The sequence below is a fragment of the Onychomys torridus genome, chromosome 11, assembly GCF_903995425.1.
Source record: "Onychomys torridus chromosome 11, mOncTor1.1, whole genome shotgun sequence".
In the NCBI taxonomy this organism is placed as follows: domain Eukaryota; kingdom Metazoa; phylum Chordata; class Mammalia; order Rodentia; family Cricetidae; genus Onychomys; species Onychomys torridus.
Window position 1 is genome coordinate 20,757,753 of NC_050453.1, and position 19,635 is coordinate 20,777,387.

The window sequence follows — 19,635 nt, forward strand, 5'->3', positions numbered from 1 at the left end:
CCCGAGCTGAATATTTGACTGAAGGAAAAGACCATATCATTATTTTCAGATTTCACTCTATGACTTAACTGGGCTACATCTGCCAGCTTCAGAAACACCAAGTGCTGCTTGGCGCCAGCCTTGGCGTTCTTCTCTGTGACTATTACCCCAAATATCTCAGCCCAAGGAAGCATATTCACCATCAAAACAATTTAATAAAAACTAAAATTCTGATTAAGAGTTACTCATCAATTGACAGGACATGCCACGCTAGTGCTATTTATGAATTATACCCCATGATATTTCAGGACTTAAAAAAATAGAATCTGCATTCACAAACAGGCAAACTAGGAAGCCAGTAACCATGTGCATGATTTATAAACTTTGTGTTATACTTAAAACCATCTTTTTTTTAATAGGTAAATTGGCATTCCTTTGAATGACTCAATCTGCTTTAAATCTATTCTAAGGCTCTGGGCAGCACAAGGGAGATTCAAAATCCTTATATTTAATTCTTCTCTTCATCCCTGGACCATCTCTCAGCATATAGATAATAAAAGCTACAGCATAGCAGGGCGGTGGTGGCGCACGCCTGTAATCCCAGCACTCGGGAGGCAGAGGCAGGTGGATCTCTGTGAGTTCAAAGCCAGCCTGGTCTACAGAGAGAGAAATCTAGGAAAGGCGCAAAACTACACAAAGAAACCCTGTCTTGAAAAACCAAAAAATTAAAAAATAAAAGTAAAAAAAGAAGCTACAGCATAGGAAAATGTGTCAAGTAGAAGGCAAAATGTATTACAATATTATAATACTGACACCAAAAGCACTTAGAAAAATCACCCAAATTCCAAACATGAAATATTTCATAAGCCCACTAAAATGTATGTTAGAACAACATAAAAGAAGTAACTGTTTCCACGTGTCTGGACATCACCATCAACCATGCCAATCAGCAAGGATAATTTGTAATCACCTATGCTGAACATTAGAAAAGGCAATTCAGAGGCTGGGGTAGGGGGGATGGATCAGTGGTTTAGCATGCTCACTGCTCTACCATTAGAACCTGAGTTTGGATCCCAGAACTCAGGTCAGGTGCCTCCTAAGTGCCTTTAACTCTGTCCTCAAAGTATATGATGCTCTCTTCTGGCCGCAACAGGCACCTGACCATAGATGTGCAAACACACACACACAGAGAGAGAGAGAGAGAGAGAGAGAGAGACAGAGACAGACAGAGACAGAGAGAGAGAGACAGAGAGACAGAGACAGACAGAGACAGAGACAGAGAGACAATAAATAAATAAACAATGTTCATAATAAATAAAGCAATTCTATTTCTTTATGGTAGAAGAACCTAGGGTTTATGCTATAGTTGCTCCAAATGCCTAGGAAAAGAATGACCACTTTTCTACCAGAAAGTCATGTGCAAAATTAAGTTGCTTTATTCTTTCAACATCTTACAGAATCTTGGACCATGAGACCCTAAGAGAACATGCCCTGTATTCCATCCAATGCTTTAAATACATCTCAGTAGACAAATGGTCATTTAGCCTCTTCGAAACACCTGTTTTCAGTTCATCACTAAGCACAGCAATTTATTCACTAATTGCCATCACTAATCCTAAGAACATCTCTAAAAGAACAAGCACAACAAGCACTTCTGTAACTCTCATAACCCTCATCCTGGGTGGCACAAATCTGGTATAGAATTTTAGGCTTGTGTCTGCAGTAAACTTACCCACCAAGCACCTGAGACTCAAGGCTCAACTAACTCTTCTATCTTAGGTCTTTCTTCTCTGTGTATTTTTAATGGCTAGGAAATTCACTCTCTGGTTCACATTAGTATTATTAGTAGCTTTTGCATGGTGGCATTCTGATATGATCTAACTAGTTACAGAGCTAGCAGGAGTCATGCTTTGTATGATACAAAATTTAAACTTTTATAACAACAGACTGAGGATATTTATAACAGACTGAGTGTCTGTGACCCCACTCTACCTCCTCTCTGTGGTCATGTCTTGGTATTAGGAACAAGGGTCTTTGAGGTCCATTAGGTCGTGATGAGAATGGAGCCCTCAGGAATGAGACTGGTTTTCTTTATGAACAAAACTCAGGAGAGCTCACTTGGCTTCTTTCTACCACAAGCAGAATACAAGCAGAAAATGAGTCTCTGAATCCCTGCACAGGGCCCTCACCAGAGCCTAACTGTGCTGGGGTCCTGATCTTCACCTTGCCGCGTCTAGAACCATAAGGAACACATTCTTTAGTTTAAAAGCTACCTAGTCTATGCTATTGTATTACCACAAAAGCACAGAATAGAAACATCATGTGAGAATTGGACCTTTACCATGGTATAAAACGGACAGGAAAATTATATTAATTGTAGCTTATTAGGAAAAAAACATGAAATTATATATTGGGTTATGGGGAATATACTAACTGCATGAACATAACTTTCTAGCAAACATCACAAAATTTACCCCAAATGTTAGTATTAAGTGATTGCATTTTAATGTTTTATACTTACCATGCTGTATGTCTTTCATATCTAAATGAAGACTAGACATTAGAATTCCTACTGCTTGTGATCTTTTGTTGCTAAGCAACTTGACAACCTGTTCAAGAAAGAGGAAAAGGAGAAACATTACCTTAAACTCTAATATGCTTGGTAACATTTTAAAATCCTACATGAAGAACCACTGAAGAGCAGGGCTTGCATCATTACTACTTTGGGATTTTCTATACCGAACCAATAAAATCCACCATTTTCTTCCCAGTATTCACCACCAGTCTCAAAGTCAAACTGCTGAGAGTCTATGAAATCAGTTTAGTTTCTGGAAGATTAAAATTATACATCTGATTATATACATTACCTGAAAATTTTTCAAGATGAAACTTTAAAAGACTGGTCAACAGGGGCAAAATAAAACTATACACAGAAAATCTGCCAATTCAGATCACTTTTATAAAATATAATATAACATGTGCTCCATTAGGTAGTCAAGTCTTTTTTTCTTTCTTTTTTCTTTTTTTTTTGTGGAGCTGAGGACTGAACCCAGGGCCTTGCGCTTGGTAGGCAAGAGCTCTACCACTGAGCTAAATCCCCAACCCCATGGTAGTCGGGTCTTATGGGTGCTTCTCATTATGCTGGGAGTTCCTTTCATTCCACATTTGGTCCATATTTTTTGGACAATTTTCCATCTAATTAATAGAAGAAGAATTTGAGTGTCATTGGAAGGAACACATTGGCCTGGCCCTAAATCTGGCTGTCTAGAAAGTCTGAAAGATCCTGTGTACATCCCCCAATCAAGTCACCTCAAACAGAGATGAATAAGCTAGTAGAGTAGAGCCATGCTTGAACTACACAGGAAATTTTTATTCCAGCAAAGTATTTACTCTCCTGTTCTCTTTTAAATCTGCTTAGAGAAAAACTGACGGAAAAGGAAATAAAAGTCATTACAGTCAAATGACCAGAATCAGGTGCTGGACCAGAATCACAAGCTCTCACATTCAGTAACCTTGTCTTTCTTTCGGTTTGAGTTGGGTCAGGCAAGAAACTAATAAAATAATCAGATTCAGCTGTCCCATAAGTCCACTGAGTAAATAATACTCCTCAAAGCAATATTGGTACTCTTTGTCTCCTGGCAAGATTGGGGGTGGGCATTAAAATAGCATGATTCCAAAAGGAGACAAATACAACAAAGAGACAATACAGTCAGATGACCCAAGGACTCTTAGCTGAAAAGTAGAAAACACAGAAGTAACACATTTAAAATCCACAGTATTAGGCCATATAATCAGAATGTTTAAAAGATCAGTTTAGTTTCCTAGCCATATGAGATCAAGTTAATTCACTTACAACAATGGTTTCTTAAGACTTCCCTAGTAGGTAAAAGGCTGTAGGGATTATGAACACAGACTCTGTAAGACAAAGCAGTATGCATCCCTCTTTAACTGCACTGAATTGTCTGGGATATTTTGCAAACAGATGCTGATTCCAGAGTCTACCCAAGCTCCTAGATGATGTCAGTGCTGTGAGGCACGGAAGATGCTGGTCCAAAGTTCTCCTATTTCCACCCTAATACATTCTAGAAAACAACTGCAGTCCTATGGGGCCAACTTTTTACCTAGAAAAATTTAACAGGCACAACAACAGAAGCTTCAGAAAGCTGTGGTGGAACTGGCCACGTGCTGCCACTCAGCAACGTGCCTTGCAAGGAGTGTATGTATCATAGTGAGGGAAAATGGTGAGAAGCTGAACATGCAACGCAAGTCAATTTTGGCATCTTTTATCTTACGTGGGTTCACCCAATCCACTGAGGTATTAATTTCAATATTATAATAAGGGAGAAAACAGAAACAAGCATCATTGCATTTAATTTTGCGAAACAGTGACTATTCTTCCCCTCTGCTTTTGTAATTAAAAAAAAAAATCAGACACATATAAACGAGAAGTCTTCTGGTAGTTGTAAATGTTTTCTTTTTTTGACTTAAATTATTTCTCTGGCATTTTGTGTCAGCAGTGATGGGCGTGCTTTGACTAGGTGCACTATGTGGCCATGGAAGAGAACATAACCAATGCTCCTCACAATATGGCCCCAGTCAACACGTACAGGACCCTACAATAGCCGAACAGGCTCCATAGCGAGAAATGGGTTTAGAATGAGCACTAAGTCCTGTTGGTCTGAATGGCTATAACATAAAGGAGATAACAGTGATCTACGTTCACTGCCTATAAAGAAAATTTTCTTTTATATGATAATGGAGTAGCCAAGCTACTGGAAATACATTCACAAACTTTCATGAAGATCATTAAAAATTGAATTTACTCCATGTCAAATCTTTGTTACCTAGGTGAGTCGTTAGACACAGAAATTTTTAATAAGAAGAATTTGAGAGAATTTTACACTAATTAAATCAATAGGCATCCCATTAAAGTTAGGCACAAATCTGCACAAGACAAAAATAAAAACTAGACTTTTCCACTGGAGTCCGTTTTACTCCACTTCAGCCAAACCAATCTGTAAAAGCGAGCAGGGTAGTCTTCCTGTGTAAAGGGAGGAAAGGGAAGATGGCCAGCTGGAACACATCCAGTTCACAGCACAGCTTGGGCATTGTCCAGCATGTGTATAGAAACAGCCCACTGTGGTGCTTCACACCTTTATTCCCAGCACACAGGAGACACAGGCAGGCAGATCTCTGAGCGTTTCAGGCCAGCCTGGCATGCAAACCGAGTTCTAAGACAGCCTGGGCCATTAATCAGAGAAACCCTGTCTTAAAAAGACAAAGACAACAAATAAATAAAACAAACTGAAGGTGTAAGCTGGGAAAGGGCACCTTCCCTTAGCTCTGGAGAGTCCTCTCTCTATAGGTGAGCTGGCAGCCTGGTTCTGAATCCCAGCATGTTACAAACTCTCAGATCTCTTAATCCCTTCGACGTTATGCCCTGATCTATAAAACGGGGCACACACACCAGAGAGTGGCCCTTATGAGGATAACCACAGTCACAATGCAGAAAGCTTCTCAACATGGCGACTGCAAGCTACTGTCATTCTGCAAGCTGTGTGCCCCTAGGCCACTACGGCACCTGGGAACAAGCATTAGGCTACTTTTATCATAATCATATGGAGTAACGTTTGGTGTACTGAATCAAGATTTGTATGTATTTGTTTTGGAGAGGCCTTCTAGTTTTATGTTTGAATATTTATATGTAAATGTATGCATTGCATATATAATTGTACGGAAGCATCACAAGAGGCTGAACTGGGGGCTAAGAATCTGCTATTTGATTAGCACAATATGAAAAAGACTTTTGCCAAATATTTTCCTCAGTTACATAAGTCCAGCAGGGGGCTACCCCTGAACATTACTTCATGTCGCTGCCTACCAGTTATGTTTTTATTTCTATTTTCTTATTAGTGCTGGGAATCGAACCTGGAGCCTAGTGCATGCCGAGCCAATTCATTTTAAATATAACTAAGGAGGCAGCTTTGAAAGCCTAGGACGATGTTAAAAACACAAAGGAAAAGAGAGTCTTACTTCCTGTTCACTTGCTTTACCTTCAAACAGTACTTAAGACAGTAAAACAGCATGATACTAAAATACCATGGGGGCCTATTAGGGCCAGTGCCCAGTGTCTCTCACCATCAAAATAAAAGAGAGATCCTTACTGCAGTGCCCTAATGGGAGACCTGCAAGCAACAAACTGTAGCTAGCATTAGCAGAAAGAGAAGAAAAGACTCCAAGTCTCTAAAACCACAGGAACTAATACAGAACAACAAGCCACATGTGGCTGGCCAGGCACGTGAAATATGCACAGACCTAAAAGATTCCGGGCTTCGTTTCTCTTTTAAGGCAAATATCAATGATCTCAGTAATTTTTTGTGAACTGCATGCTCAGAAGACAATATTTTAACCCTGAATCCTATGTAGTAACTTCAACTTACTTTCATGTACTTCCGAATAAATTTTAAAGTATGACTGCTAAAAAAAAATTAAAGTTACATGCATGGCTGGCATTTTATATTGGGCAGTGCTGGTTAAGAAGACCTAACAAGTTCATAAAAATGACTAAACACATTTACTGTTAACCAGGACCTAGATATCTCATCTGTATCTCCATCTCCTCCCTTTCATCTGTCTGTCTGTCCCTCCCTCCCTCCAACTGTCCCTCTTCTTCCTTCTTCCTCTCTGTCTCTGTCTCAAGTTGAATTTAAAAAATGGAAGTTAAAACAGGACTTGGGGGTGCAAGTATCAGATGTTCTTTGGTCACTGATCAGGTCTCACTGCTGGTTCAGTAAAGGACCTACATGCTACACCTATGTCCTGTTTACAAGTCAGAAGCATACTAAGAGAGGCAGTGCAACAAGAAGCCAGAATCCCAGAGCTTCGTTGAGTTTAGCAAATTCCTACTTTTAGTAGGAATGCCCGAGAGAAGATCAACACCCCATATTCAAATCCTTTGGCCCTTTATTCAGTTTGCATACTTGCATTAATTTAATGAGTTTCACATTACTCGCTAACTGTAAAAACAAAACAAGCAAACATATTTATAGTAATTAAAATAATTTCTTTCACTGTTTATAGCAATCACACCCTAGTGTTTTAATGTTCATTTTAGCACAGAAATAGTAGAGCACATAAAGTCACACTCAGACATAACTATGACCCAGAGTGTATGTCCTCATTTTCAATAAAACCTCCCCTACATTTTTCTTCTGTAACAGAACACATTCCTCAGCGGATACTCTGAGAGAAGCCTAATAAGGGCATGATATTGATGTTGCCTAAAACTTTTTGTTGTGTTCCACAGGCTTTCCTCTGTCCCTGATTCCACCCACCTTTTATTTTTGTCCTGAAAATTTCACCCTTTCCTCAAATATCATCCCACCCCTTCTTCACAAATAGTTCCTAGGGCTTTTGTTTCCATTTTGCTGTACTAGGGAATCAAACCCAGGACCTTGTACATCCAAGGCTCTACCACTGAGCTGCACACCCAGTGCCCACTTCTGAGATTCTTTTGCTCATGACCGCACTGTACTGATTCTCTCTTCCCTAGTTGCTGCCATACAAGTTGTGACCTTGAGATCCCACTGTTTCCTGCTCTTTTTGTTATTGTTGCTTTTTTCTACAGTTCAAAGCCTTTTTAAAATATAAATATATATATATATATACACACACACAGCATGTATGCCTGCACGCCAGAAGAGGGCACCAGATCTCATTACAGATGGTTGTGAGCCACCATGTGGTTGCTGGGAATTGAACTCAGTCCTCTGGAAGAACAGTCAGTGCTCTTAACCTCTGAGCCACCTCTCCAGCCCTCAAAGCCTTTTTAATGACACCAACCATGTGTAATCTTCTATCTAGCAAACTATTCTTGGTCAATGTCTACTAAAGCCTTCTATTTAGATACCTTCCTTCCTCTTTCAATTCAACATGACCAAATTTTAAGCAGATCCATTTTACAAATTAAAAGACTATTATGGCAGTTGTCACATTTAAGACTTACTTGTAAAACTTTTATAAGCCATACAACTTTGCCATTAAAACCGGGTGTCGTGGCTGCCCAGCTAACATTACATTTTCCATAGCCTACTTGACAACAAAGTATAGCCCTGAGAATAAATTTTGGATAACAGATTGCAAGGAGTATAAGTTAGTTTTGATTCACTAGGACAATTACTCAAGGTGATAAATTTATAAAGAGAAAGGATTTATTATGTTACACAGCTTTGTAGATGTCCAACCACAGGTGATTAGTTCTATCATTTTTAGGTGTGGAAAACCACTTATTTTACAATAAGAAGGCAAAAGAAATGGAGAGAGGCATTCCAGTTGAAGACATGTCCCACAGGACTTGAAGATTTCTTACTGAGTCCTCTCATCTATTAAAGATTTCCTAACCTCTCAACAGTACCCCCTTGCGGACCAAACCTGCACAGGTACCTTAGGAAACATTTAACATCCAAACTGGAGTCTAGTAAAAAAGCACAGCTTCTAAATAGAAGCTGTGTTGCTCTCAATTTCAGAGTTATTCTCCTAGGCTCAATAACAACACTGAGAAAATTAGCCATCTTTTCCATCACACTCCGTCCTGAGGCTGAAGTAATAAAAAGGCTGAGACATTTGCAGCCCAGACTTACCCTCTGTCACAAAGGACCCAAAACAATATTCTAACTGATACACCTACTAAACACCAGGCCAGGCATTCTGCAAGAAGCAGTGCCTACACTGGGGTGAATTAACAGACGTCAAAAGGAAGTAGAAACAAATACCAGCTTTGTGTCGCCGTCCATCCATCTCGGTCAGCCATCCTCCATCCCCAGTCATCCCAGCGGGAACATTTGACTCATTCTTCCTCACTGATCATATCCGGTCACACAGCAAACTCTACTAATGGCTCCTTCTCCATCTTCTAGTCTTTCACTGGAACCTCCACCTCACACCCCCAGTGCCAGCAGGCACAACCTCCTTCCAGATTTGCAGCCTCAAGGATCCCAGTTCTAAGCCCAGATGCAGACCCTGTACAGCCTTCACTCTGTCAGTGCCTGGTGCTCCCTTGTATTTCTGTTTTATTTTACATCAGGATGACGTACAAATGGAATATTCACTGGGTAGGAAAGTTAAAGCCTTATTCATCTGAGATGCTTTTTTCTAAACATTCTCAGCCTCTCATACAACTCCTAAGGACTGACTTGAGAGCTTCTTTTCTCTCATAGGTTGTTATATTCTCTTACTAGAACATGTACATGCCACAGTAATTTGGGGGGGCATTCTCTATAAATGCAATATACTGCCAGATATGAAGACTATGTCATATAATTTACTTCAATACTCAGCACAATGACTGATAAATTACAGGCAATAAGGTATAGTGAATCAGGTGACCTTGCCTCAACTAGTATGCCCATGCCAGAAGTCTTCCTCACACCTTAGAAAAATGGTTTCTGGTCGGGTAGTGGTGGAGCACGCCTTTAATCCCAGCACTCAGGAGGCAGAGCCAGTTGGATCTCTGTGAGTTTGAGACCAGCCTGGTCTACCGAGTGAGTTCCAGGAAAGGTACAAAGCTACACAGAGAAACCCTGTCTCAAAAAACTAAAAAAAAAATAAAGAAAGAAAAAAGAAAAATGGTTTCTGGGTTTTGCTCGACATCAAACTACCCATGTATCATTTTTGTTGTTTATACTTTGTATTTCATGCTTCAGGGATTGAATTCATGTTAAACAAACATTCTAGGACTGGGCTATATACTCCTGATCTTTTAAGTTTAAAAAAAAAAAAAAGGTTCCTGTTCCCCACTCTAGACCATCACTTTTCCATAGAATATACAGTTTTCTAAAAATTCCGTATCTGGTGCTAATGCAGAATTTTTAATTATTGAAAAGTCAATACTCAATGAATGGGTGGGCAGCTATCCCACCACCAAAATCACATCAAGAACTACAATGTAACATATGTTATTTCATAGTCTTCCTAATATGTGATGGAAATATGATATGAACTATACTGATTAACTAACTAAAACCATATGTAAATAATTACTTGATTATACCTACAATTATGTGTGCTGCTTACTCAGAATGTTTTTTTAAATAATATATTTGTACTACTTGAAATACAGATAATTATAATGAGCTTAATATTAAAAGGCTCAACATTAACTATGCAGATAATTTGAAGTATTATGCACTTTCTTATAACTAGGGAAATCAAAAACTTTAAAAAGAAAGTAAATAATTTGCTCATAATGTAAACGCAAAGCCCAAATAAGAGTTTTGTTCTCCAAAACTAGCTAAGGGAGAATGCTGCTTTCTTCTGAAACAACATACCATAGCCTCTCTAGAAACTGGATATTAGATTAGGAGATAAGTAGACAGATCCAATGAGGTAAGTACTTCAGGGAGTGGGGTAAGATAAAAACAGCCAACCACAGAGATTAGGTAAAGGTGCATTCCAGAGCGGAATTACAGAACATAAAGACCACTGTTTCTCACATAGATGTTTGAGCACAGCATAGTTTCCCAGTCGTATACAACACATGTGAGCACTGATACATTTGTGCATCTGCACAAAGCATCAAAGGGCACTTTAATCACAAGGCTCAGAGGAGAATGTGAGCAAATTGAAAATAGTAACACCCAACTGAGCAAGGAATTTTCAGGTGAGGAAATGCAGCAATTAGTTCTCAGGCTCAGGATCTTCAGTGAGTTCATCTATTTAGAGGCAGAAATCAAGATTTTGAGTCATGTCTTTATCTAAATGATCAACTATGTAACTGTGGACATAGGTCTTTGATCCACAGAGCCCTGTTTGTTTACTTGTGGAAGACAGCTGGTAATCCACACACAATACTCCCATAATTTAAGAAAAACATTATCACACATGAAATATCCTTAAAGTATAAAATGTCATACAAATGCCAAGTGTCTTGGCACTGAATTTAGGAATATAACAACTATCAACTATTCTTCATAACACTGTAGAAACGTGAGTTTATTTCGACAAAAGAAATGCCCAAATAAGTTATGGGCACTAAGCACCTAGAATTAAGAGAGACCAGCCCAGACACTGGCTAGTCCTTGCCTCCTAGGGACTTTAAAATGTTTCTCTGTGGAATATTTAGCCAGAATATGAATATCCTACAATACTTATTTGGATTCAGTTGTCTTACTCTGAAAACACAAACTAGTCTCTCAATTTCTGGCCCAGACGGACTTAATAGCCAATAAACAGCCTTCTCTGAGCTATCTCATACTACTTCATAAAACAACAGATATCTTTAATCTTAACTGGTCTACCCATAAAGAAGGAAAAATGCTTGAGTTGGATTTTTGAAGACTCAGAAGTTATTGGAGTTTCTTTAATCCATCCCTACAACCAAAGCGGAGTATAACCTTTTTTGTTGTTGTTTTGTTTTGTTTTGGGGGTTTTGTTTTGTTTTGTTTTTGTTTGTTTGTTTTGAGACAGGGTTTCTCTGTGTAGCTTTGCGCCTTTCCTGGAACTCGCTTTGTAGACCAGGCTGGCCTCGAACTCGTATAATCTTATTTACTGTCCCCTTCTCCTAAGATTAGCATTAAGCCTCAGGGCAGCATGGCCAGCTAACTGGCAACAATGGCATTTCCAAGGCCGCACTAAGCATCCTGGAGTGATAGGTGCACACTGTCAGATGATGGAGGATGGAAAAGAGGCATGGTTTCCCAAACACATTGGGCACAGCATGACACTTGGTGACATGACTTTTGACACCTCTCCTTGATGAGGATCTAGAAGCTGACCTTTTAAGAATGTGATCTTTGTGTCTCCCCATGGGAGGCCTTGCCTTCCTGTGGAGGGGAGTAGGGGATAGGTTGAGGGGGGATGCTGGGGGACAGGAGGAGGGAAGAGAGGCATCTTTGATTGGTGTGTATAATGAATGAAAATTTTTTTCTTAATAAAGGCGAAGAAAAGAATGTGACCTACAGGAGCACAATTTAGCTGGTATTCAGCTCAGTCTCCAAGGTGCCCTTTCAGCCCAGGGGTGAAGCTATGGCATCTGGCTTTACCTGACTTGCCTTGGAGTCTGAGCAAGCCTCAGAACTGGAAGACTGCGAGAAGTGGAGTTTGGTGAGTCTCCAAAAGGAACTTCTCAGTCTGCCAATCTATCCTGGTTGTCAGGTCTTCGATTGAGAGTCCTGTGTCTCTTGGTTTCAGTAGACTCTAAATCCTATTCCTTATTGGAGCAGTTTAATGTTTCCGACTCCTGTTACCATCAACTTTGTGATTCCTGCTTTGACTCTCATTTGGTCCCTGATTCTCATCCTCATGTTGCAGTTTCATATCCCTGGCTATGCAAAACTCAGGGAAACAAGAATTTGACATGCGTGCAAGTAGCTGTAGTGGTAGTTCTTAACTTGTGTGCCACGCCTCTTTCGGGGCCACAGATCAGATATCTACATTACAATTCATAACAGTAGCAAAATTACAATTATAAAGTAGCAATGGAATAATTTTATGGTTGGGGATCACTGTAGCATGAGAAACTGTATTGAAGAATCATAGTATTAAGAAGGTTGAGAACCACTGAGGTATAGGATGACTCTTGACCCAATAAAATCCATCTGTCCTGTTCTCTTCTGCTTCTTCATAACAAAGACTTGTTCTACCATCTACCATCTACCATTCAGGTATAGAGAGAAGGAAAAGATAATCAAAAAAAATGTGCCGAAAGGTGGTGGCACATGCCTTTAATGGGGGAGGCAGAGGCAGGCAGATCTCTGTGAATTCCAGGCCATCCTGGTCTAAAGAGTGAGTACTAGGATAACTGGGGCTACCCAGAGAAACCCTGTCTCAAAAAACCAAAATGAAAAACAAAAAAAAAATCAATTTCTGTGATTCAGAAAACATTATGGCATGTGACCCCTAGGATCCTAAGAAACACTCATTCAGGTAGAGATGATGAACAGCCCATAAGCTCTGAGATCAGCCACACTTAGTTTCATTCTTTTCTTAGAAGGCCAGCATTTCGAGGTGATGGGAAACTTAGCAGCAAACCACTTGTCCAACATGTGCCATACCTTGGGTTCAGACCATAGCACAATATAGCTAATAATTAAGTCAAGTTTATTAAAGAGGAGCTTAGTCATACACCTGATTTGAATAAAGTCAAGTTGAATTAATTATACATTCTCAGAGCATGGCACACATAACAGACTTAAAATAAATCTGCAACAATAATAGCTAGCATACATTGTTTCGCGGGAGTGGACATGCAATATTGGAAAGTGAGTAAAGACTCAGGACAGTGAGAGGCAGGTTAGGAATTGTTCTACTCAGCCAAGTATGACTTATCAGCTCAGTTACTCCCTCAGCTCATCCTGAATCCCTTCATCTGCCCGTTCATACACTTTCCCAGCATCCTGCATATACCAAAGACAACAGAAGGATTCACTATCAAAAAACCATGGGAACAGATTTAGGACTTTTATACTGTTTTTTAATCAGGTAAGTTTAAAACAACAAATTCAACTCTTGTTTATGTAACCCTCTTTCTTAGACCAAACTAGAACATTTGATGATCTAAACCAGCAAAAAAAGGATTTAAAAAAAAAAAAATAAAGAGTTCAAGCTAATTTGATTTGAAGCGAATGAAGAAAAACAGCATTAAGTATGTATTTTAATAAAAATATTTATTCTAATTGATCGCATTTTTAAATTTTACTTTACAGTTGAAAAACTGTAGTAATGCAATAGTGAGCTTAAATAAATATTACCAGGCTCCTAAAATAAAACGCTCTTGTAATTAAAACCAACTACCACAAATCCCCATCCATCTCCACTTTTGAAAGCATGGAGGGAACATGCAAAAATGTTTAAACTCCCCAAATTTAAAACAATACACAATCTTTGCTCTTATATCCTCTTGACAGACCAGTCTGCTTCATCATGTACAATCTATGCAAGATAGAATTTGGCCCCTCACCAGCTCAAATATCCCAGTAATTAGAAAACGGTGTTTCATCTCTCTGATTGCATGCAAGCCGGATGAACTACACTTGTCCCTTAAGAATTCCTTCTAAAACTCTGGTTTTACATATGTGTCCTTCCTAAACTTTTTTACGTTTTTTTTTTTTTCTTTTTGCAATTCAGTGAGAAAAATCTAGGCTAAGATTAAAGTATCAGAAAAGACTATTATTGTGAGTACAAGATCTCAGTGTTTTGTGACCTAGCTAAAAGTTCCTAGCTATTAGGTCTGATGGTAAGTGCTCAGTGGTCAAGTACATGACTTATATGAGCAGGGTACTGAATTAGCTCCCTAGCCCTAAGAAGAAAACACTGAAAAGGAATAAATAGATAAAGGATAAATAATTAGAGGTTGGTGAGATGGCTCGCCAGTTAAGAGAACTGGCTGCTTCCAGAAGACTAAGGTTCAGTTCTCAGCACTCACAGGGCAGCTCATAAATAACTGTAACTCCAGTTCCAAGAAGTACAATGCCACCATTGCTGTCCACCATTGACAATAGGTATCCATGTGGTGCACAAATTATGTAGGCAGGAAAAATATTCATACAGAAAAAAAAAAAAAGAAAAATTTAAAAATAAACATTAAGTGAAAATAGTTATATATTAAATGTCTTAAGTATCTCATTAGAGATTTCAGCATTCTCTCAGTGGTAGTTATTAAATATTATAAATGAAAAATATAAGATCGCTATGGTAAGGTTCCTGACAGTTACAAAGGAATAAAAGATTCTTTTTGTGAGGCTTTTGCTATTAGTTACAGAAATGTGCTTTGAAAAAGCCTTATTTTGCACATAAATGGCTTTCTCTCTTTCATTTTTGTAAAAACTACAAAACCCCTATGGGCTATGTGCTGTTACTAGTACATTTAACAGTGGATATGGCAGGATCAGGGTCACACATCCATTAAGTGGACAGGCAGAAAATGAACCCAGGAGGTCGGGTCCAGTGTCACCCTCCTAACCAATCCCCTGGACTACCTGTACTGTAGAGTACTGAAGACACATCTACCATGTGATTTAGCACACTGAGCCTCATTTCCCCGGGGCATTAGTGTTCTGTGCTGTTATAGATAATTAATATGGACATAGAAAACATAACAGAGAAAAATATTTTTCAGCTGGTTAGCAAAAACAAAAGCTTAGGCAATTAATGGACACTGAATATTCTGGTTTCCATATTACTCAAGTTCAGAAAAATAGATTTTTTTTTTTTAAAAGAAAATAGTTTCCTCTTTGGGTAGTGGTCAGATGAATAACAAACAAGGAAAAGCCAGTGATAAATCTGATGACTAGTTTTTTGTTTTAATAAGGAAAATAAAATGTTCAAAAAATTACTCAGCTAGCATCCATTTACTGAATAAATGGCAGTGTAAACATCAGAATTCTGTGAGCAGTTATTCCAGTACTCTGCTCTCCCCATGCACTCCAGACCTTAGCATGGTATTAATTTTTGGACACTTTGAGAGAGACAGGGCTTGCTTTCTGGCCTTATTCACAGTTTGCTGATTGTTTTAGCCCTGTCAAGATGGATCACACCCTGTGAAGGAAGATGTTTCCAGTTTTCTTGTAAGTTTTCAATTTTTTTTCTTTTTGGAAATGACATTCTGCTTAAGCAACTGACTGATTTTTCAAAGACCTCCCTCCACCAGGAGTTTGAAGTAAAGGCGATACAAACAGCGTCTTGTTAGTGGGCTGATCTTTGGTACCCAATTTTAAGGCATTAAAGTTTTAATATGTGACTAGCCTGTTACAGACCAAAGGTTCTCTTTCTAGTGGCCTCATTTTCAGAAACTGTATTTAGCCTTCAACAATTCCATTTAAATTCCATTTTGGATCAAACAATTCCATCACATCTGTGTCCAACAATAACCAAGTCATTCATTATTTCTATTCCTGAAGACATCTTCAGTTCCACTATTCATTTGTCTCAAATTGCTCAATACTTTGTTATTCGATGAATAGAATAGTTAAAGTGTCTACTGTTTAGAAATTTCAGTTTTCAAAATATTGGAATTAAAGATTAACTATAACAAAATGATCAAAATTTTTCTAGTTTACTTAAAACTTGCCTATCTATATATACATCTACCTGTGTTATATATGTATGTATGTATGTATGTATGTATGTACGTATCTATGTATCTATGTATCTATCTATCTATCTATCTCAGATCACTATGTAGAACATTACTAGCACCAATGAAAGGTTCATCAATACTTTTTTCCTATTGATATGACCTCTCCAAAGTTTTAGTCTGACAATTATTGCTACAAATTACCTTCTTCAATTCTTGAACTCCATAGAAAAGAGAATATACTGTTCATATGAGGTTTTATATAAGAAATAGTTTGTATTGTCAATTACAAAAGTTCTTAATTTTTACTGCAGAGTACTATCCCATTGTGTATCATAATTTATTCCATTTACAATATTTATATATTTTTATTTCTATGTATTAATGCTTGCCTGCAAATTATGTGTATGTATATGTACCACTTGCATGCCTGGTGCTCCAAGAAACCAGAAGAGACCAATAGATCTCCTGGCATTGGAGTTATGGACAGTTGTGAGTTGCCACGTGGGTGCTAGGAACCTAACATGTTCTCAACAGGAGCAGCAAGTACTTTTAACTCCCAAGTCATCTCTCCAGCCTCCACAAATTATTTTTCAACTCAGTGCTGATAGATGTTTTGAAGATTTCAATTGGTATTATAAACAGTGCTGAAAGCATTCTCTTACACAGATTTTATATGCATATGAACTCATTTCTTTTAGATACATACAAATATCAGCAAACCCACTTTATGACTATGTCACAGGTAGCATATAATTAACATAATTATTTATGACCAAGTGATTGTCCAAAGCACTTCTACTTTTTTAATAATTTGGTAGAATAACTACTAAAAATGAAAAAAATAAGGCATCATACAGTTCAATAATTTTATTTAAAATTTACAATGTGATGGTAAAGTTATTTAAAAATTTTAAAACAAAGATACAAGGTGTGGTGGTTTGAAGAAAAATGGCCCCCATTATGGCATATCATAGTGGCACTATTTGGAGGTGTGGCTTTGTTAGGCTAGATGTGGCTTTGCTGGAGGAAGTGTGTCTCTGTGAAGGCAGGCTTTGAGGTCTCATATATGCTCAAACTATGCTCAGGATGACACATAGTTGTTTCTACTGCCTGTGGGTCAGTAGAAACTGATGTAGAACTCTAAGCTCCTTCTCCAGCACCATGTCTGCCTGCATGGCAATAATAGACCAAATATCTGAAACTGTAAGCCTCACTTAAATGTTTTCCTTTATAAGAGTTGCCATGGTCATGGCATCTCTTCATAGCAATAGAAACTCTAAGACACAAGGGTAACAAAATCACCCAGAAAACCCATCAACTTGTCACATGTTTTGGAGATGTTCCTAGTAGCTTCCAGTATTACATCTACAGAAACATGTCCATGAGGGTTAGATACATTTAGTTAGAATTCATTAATTAAAGTACTCAGGAATAGTGGGGATAAGGATGTACACACCATTAACATATTTTCATGTCTATAAATGTAAATGTACTACTCAGCAAAGACTGGATATCTATCATGTAAATTTTAACCCATAAATTTCCATCAACTTAGTTCTTTCCTCTATGTCATTCTCATTGCAGCAATATATATTCCACCTCCAGAATACTCACTATTCTTAGTTATACAAAAGTGTTCGATGAATATTGACTTTGACTTGTCTCTGAGTATGTATGTATACAAGCATCCTCGGAAAGTTCTACTGGTAATGTTACTTTCTGAGTTGTAATTGCTCAGCTAGTTCATTCCGCCTTATCCCTAGACTCTGTGGGAAATGTATAGCACACAAATGAAGCCATATTAAAAATCCTTTGCAAAATTCATTCAGAAGTCATAGAAAACCAGTTTGAGAACAGAAAGCTACTGTGGGATTATGTAAATGTCTTCCTCCAAGCTCAGTGCCATTGTCTTACATTTAAGGCAACAGTGAAACTAAAATCAAACTCTGGAATGCCATAGGTATAACTCAATTCTAACTTCTCAAACTCTAGGCTTATTCTTCTATTTCTCTACTTTGCCATGAGAAACTAAAGCATGCAACTTAGTGCTTGGCACAAGGTTAGTACTCACTCAACAGGCACAGAGAAGATTAATGCCACATGGGATCTTTGGTTATCTTCCTGTTCCTATGAAATTTTCTTATGTCACTACACCGTGACTAAATCTCAGTGGAAGACATGTGTCTCCTTCTCTAAGTGATTCCATCCCAGGACAAAAGTCCAGCTGGGGTGCTTACATAGTCCACTTTAAAAATGCTAAATAAAAGGGAAAGGTACCGAAAATGAAGAGTAAGAAACCTAATGCATTGTAGCAGTTTCTCAGAGCAGGAACTTGATAATGGGCGAGACCTAGTTGTGCATGGGCACATGTTATGTGCAAAGGGAAGAGCTACATGTATAGCTGTGCCCACACTAACCTGAAAAACAGCAAGTAGCTTTAGTAAAACTCCCTACAGACAAAGAGGAAGATGGCTGACTCATGGCTCCTCAAGGCCATTGGCATCTTAGGAGGATAAGTCTGAAGCATCTGAAGAGCACAAGACACGGGTAACAGCAGGAAGACAATGACCTTTCAGTAATAAACTGACAGACTCTTTGAGAAACAAAATAAAAACAGTTGGGGACCTAGCAAAGTAGCTCTCTGTGAATTTGAGGCCAGGTCAGCCAGAGCTACACAGTGAGACCCTGTCTCAAACAAGTAAGTAAATGTATGTATTAACTGGAAAAAAAAAAAAAAAAAAAAAAAAAAAACAGTAGAATTTAGAGGAAGGAACTATAAGAAGAGAATATGTAAGCATGCAGAATTACAGAGGTGACAGGGAGAGGGGAAGGGGAGAGGGAGCCTGATAAGCCTCTATAGTTCCACTTGTGAAGAGAGAAAAAAGTTTAGAAAGAAAAATAAAACATGCACATAAAACTGCATCATATACACATCCCTCTGAAGTGTTTAGAAAGCAGAACATAGGGAGGAAAAGGAAGCCCCAGGGTGTAGGCTACATAAATACTATGGTGGACAGACAGCAGGAGCTAAAACAAAAGAAGAGATCTGGGAAGCATAGCCCACAGCACTGAGCAGGTGTGGTCACAGAAGTGGACCCTGAAGTGTGTACAGCATAATGCCACCGAGACAGTTTTCTCATCTTCCTGGGACCCAGTCACATGCAAGACCCAATCCTCTTGACAAGGCTCCTACCTTGTCCTGGGCACTGGGAATCAAGAGTCCTTGCATTGTCCTAGCTTCAGGAACATAGAACAAATGTCAAGTGCTAATTCGTTGATGTGAGGAGTGCTAGCTTGGAGATCTGGTCTAGCTATTGGGAGAAACACTGAGTCAGAATTTCTAGGGCTAGGGATGCAGCTCAGCTGTTAATGTGCTTGCTTAGTATACTTGGGGCTCTGGAATCAACTCACAGCCACATAGAACATGTTGTCTGGTGTAAACCTGCAATCTCTGTACTTAGAGATAAGAGGATCAGAAGTTCAAAGTCATCCTCAGCTACTTAGGGAGTTGGAAGCCAGACTACAGAATATTCTACTGTAGGACTCAGGAGTCACAAGGATGGGTTATGTGTGCTTGTGCCTAC

General features: G+C 38.6%; 1 protein-coding gene across 1 annotated transcript in view; it reads right to left on the minus strand.

The window, feature by feature from the left end:
* The window catches only part of Fmn2 (formin 2), a 351,969-nt gene that overhangs the window by 217,590 nt on the left and 114,744 nt on the right, over positions 1–19,635 (minus strand). The window contains exon 7 of the mRNA XM_036202265.1: positions 2,501–2,588. Coding sequence (XP_036058158.1) covers positions 2,501–2,588 — 88 coding nt within the window. The remainder of the gene's footprint in view (positions 1–2,500; positions 2,589–19,635) is intronic.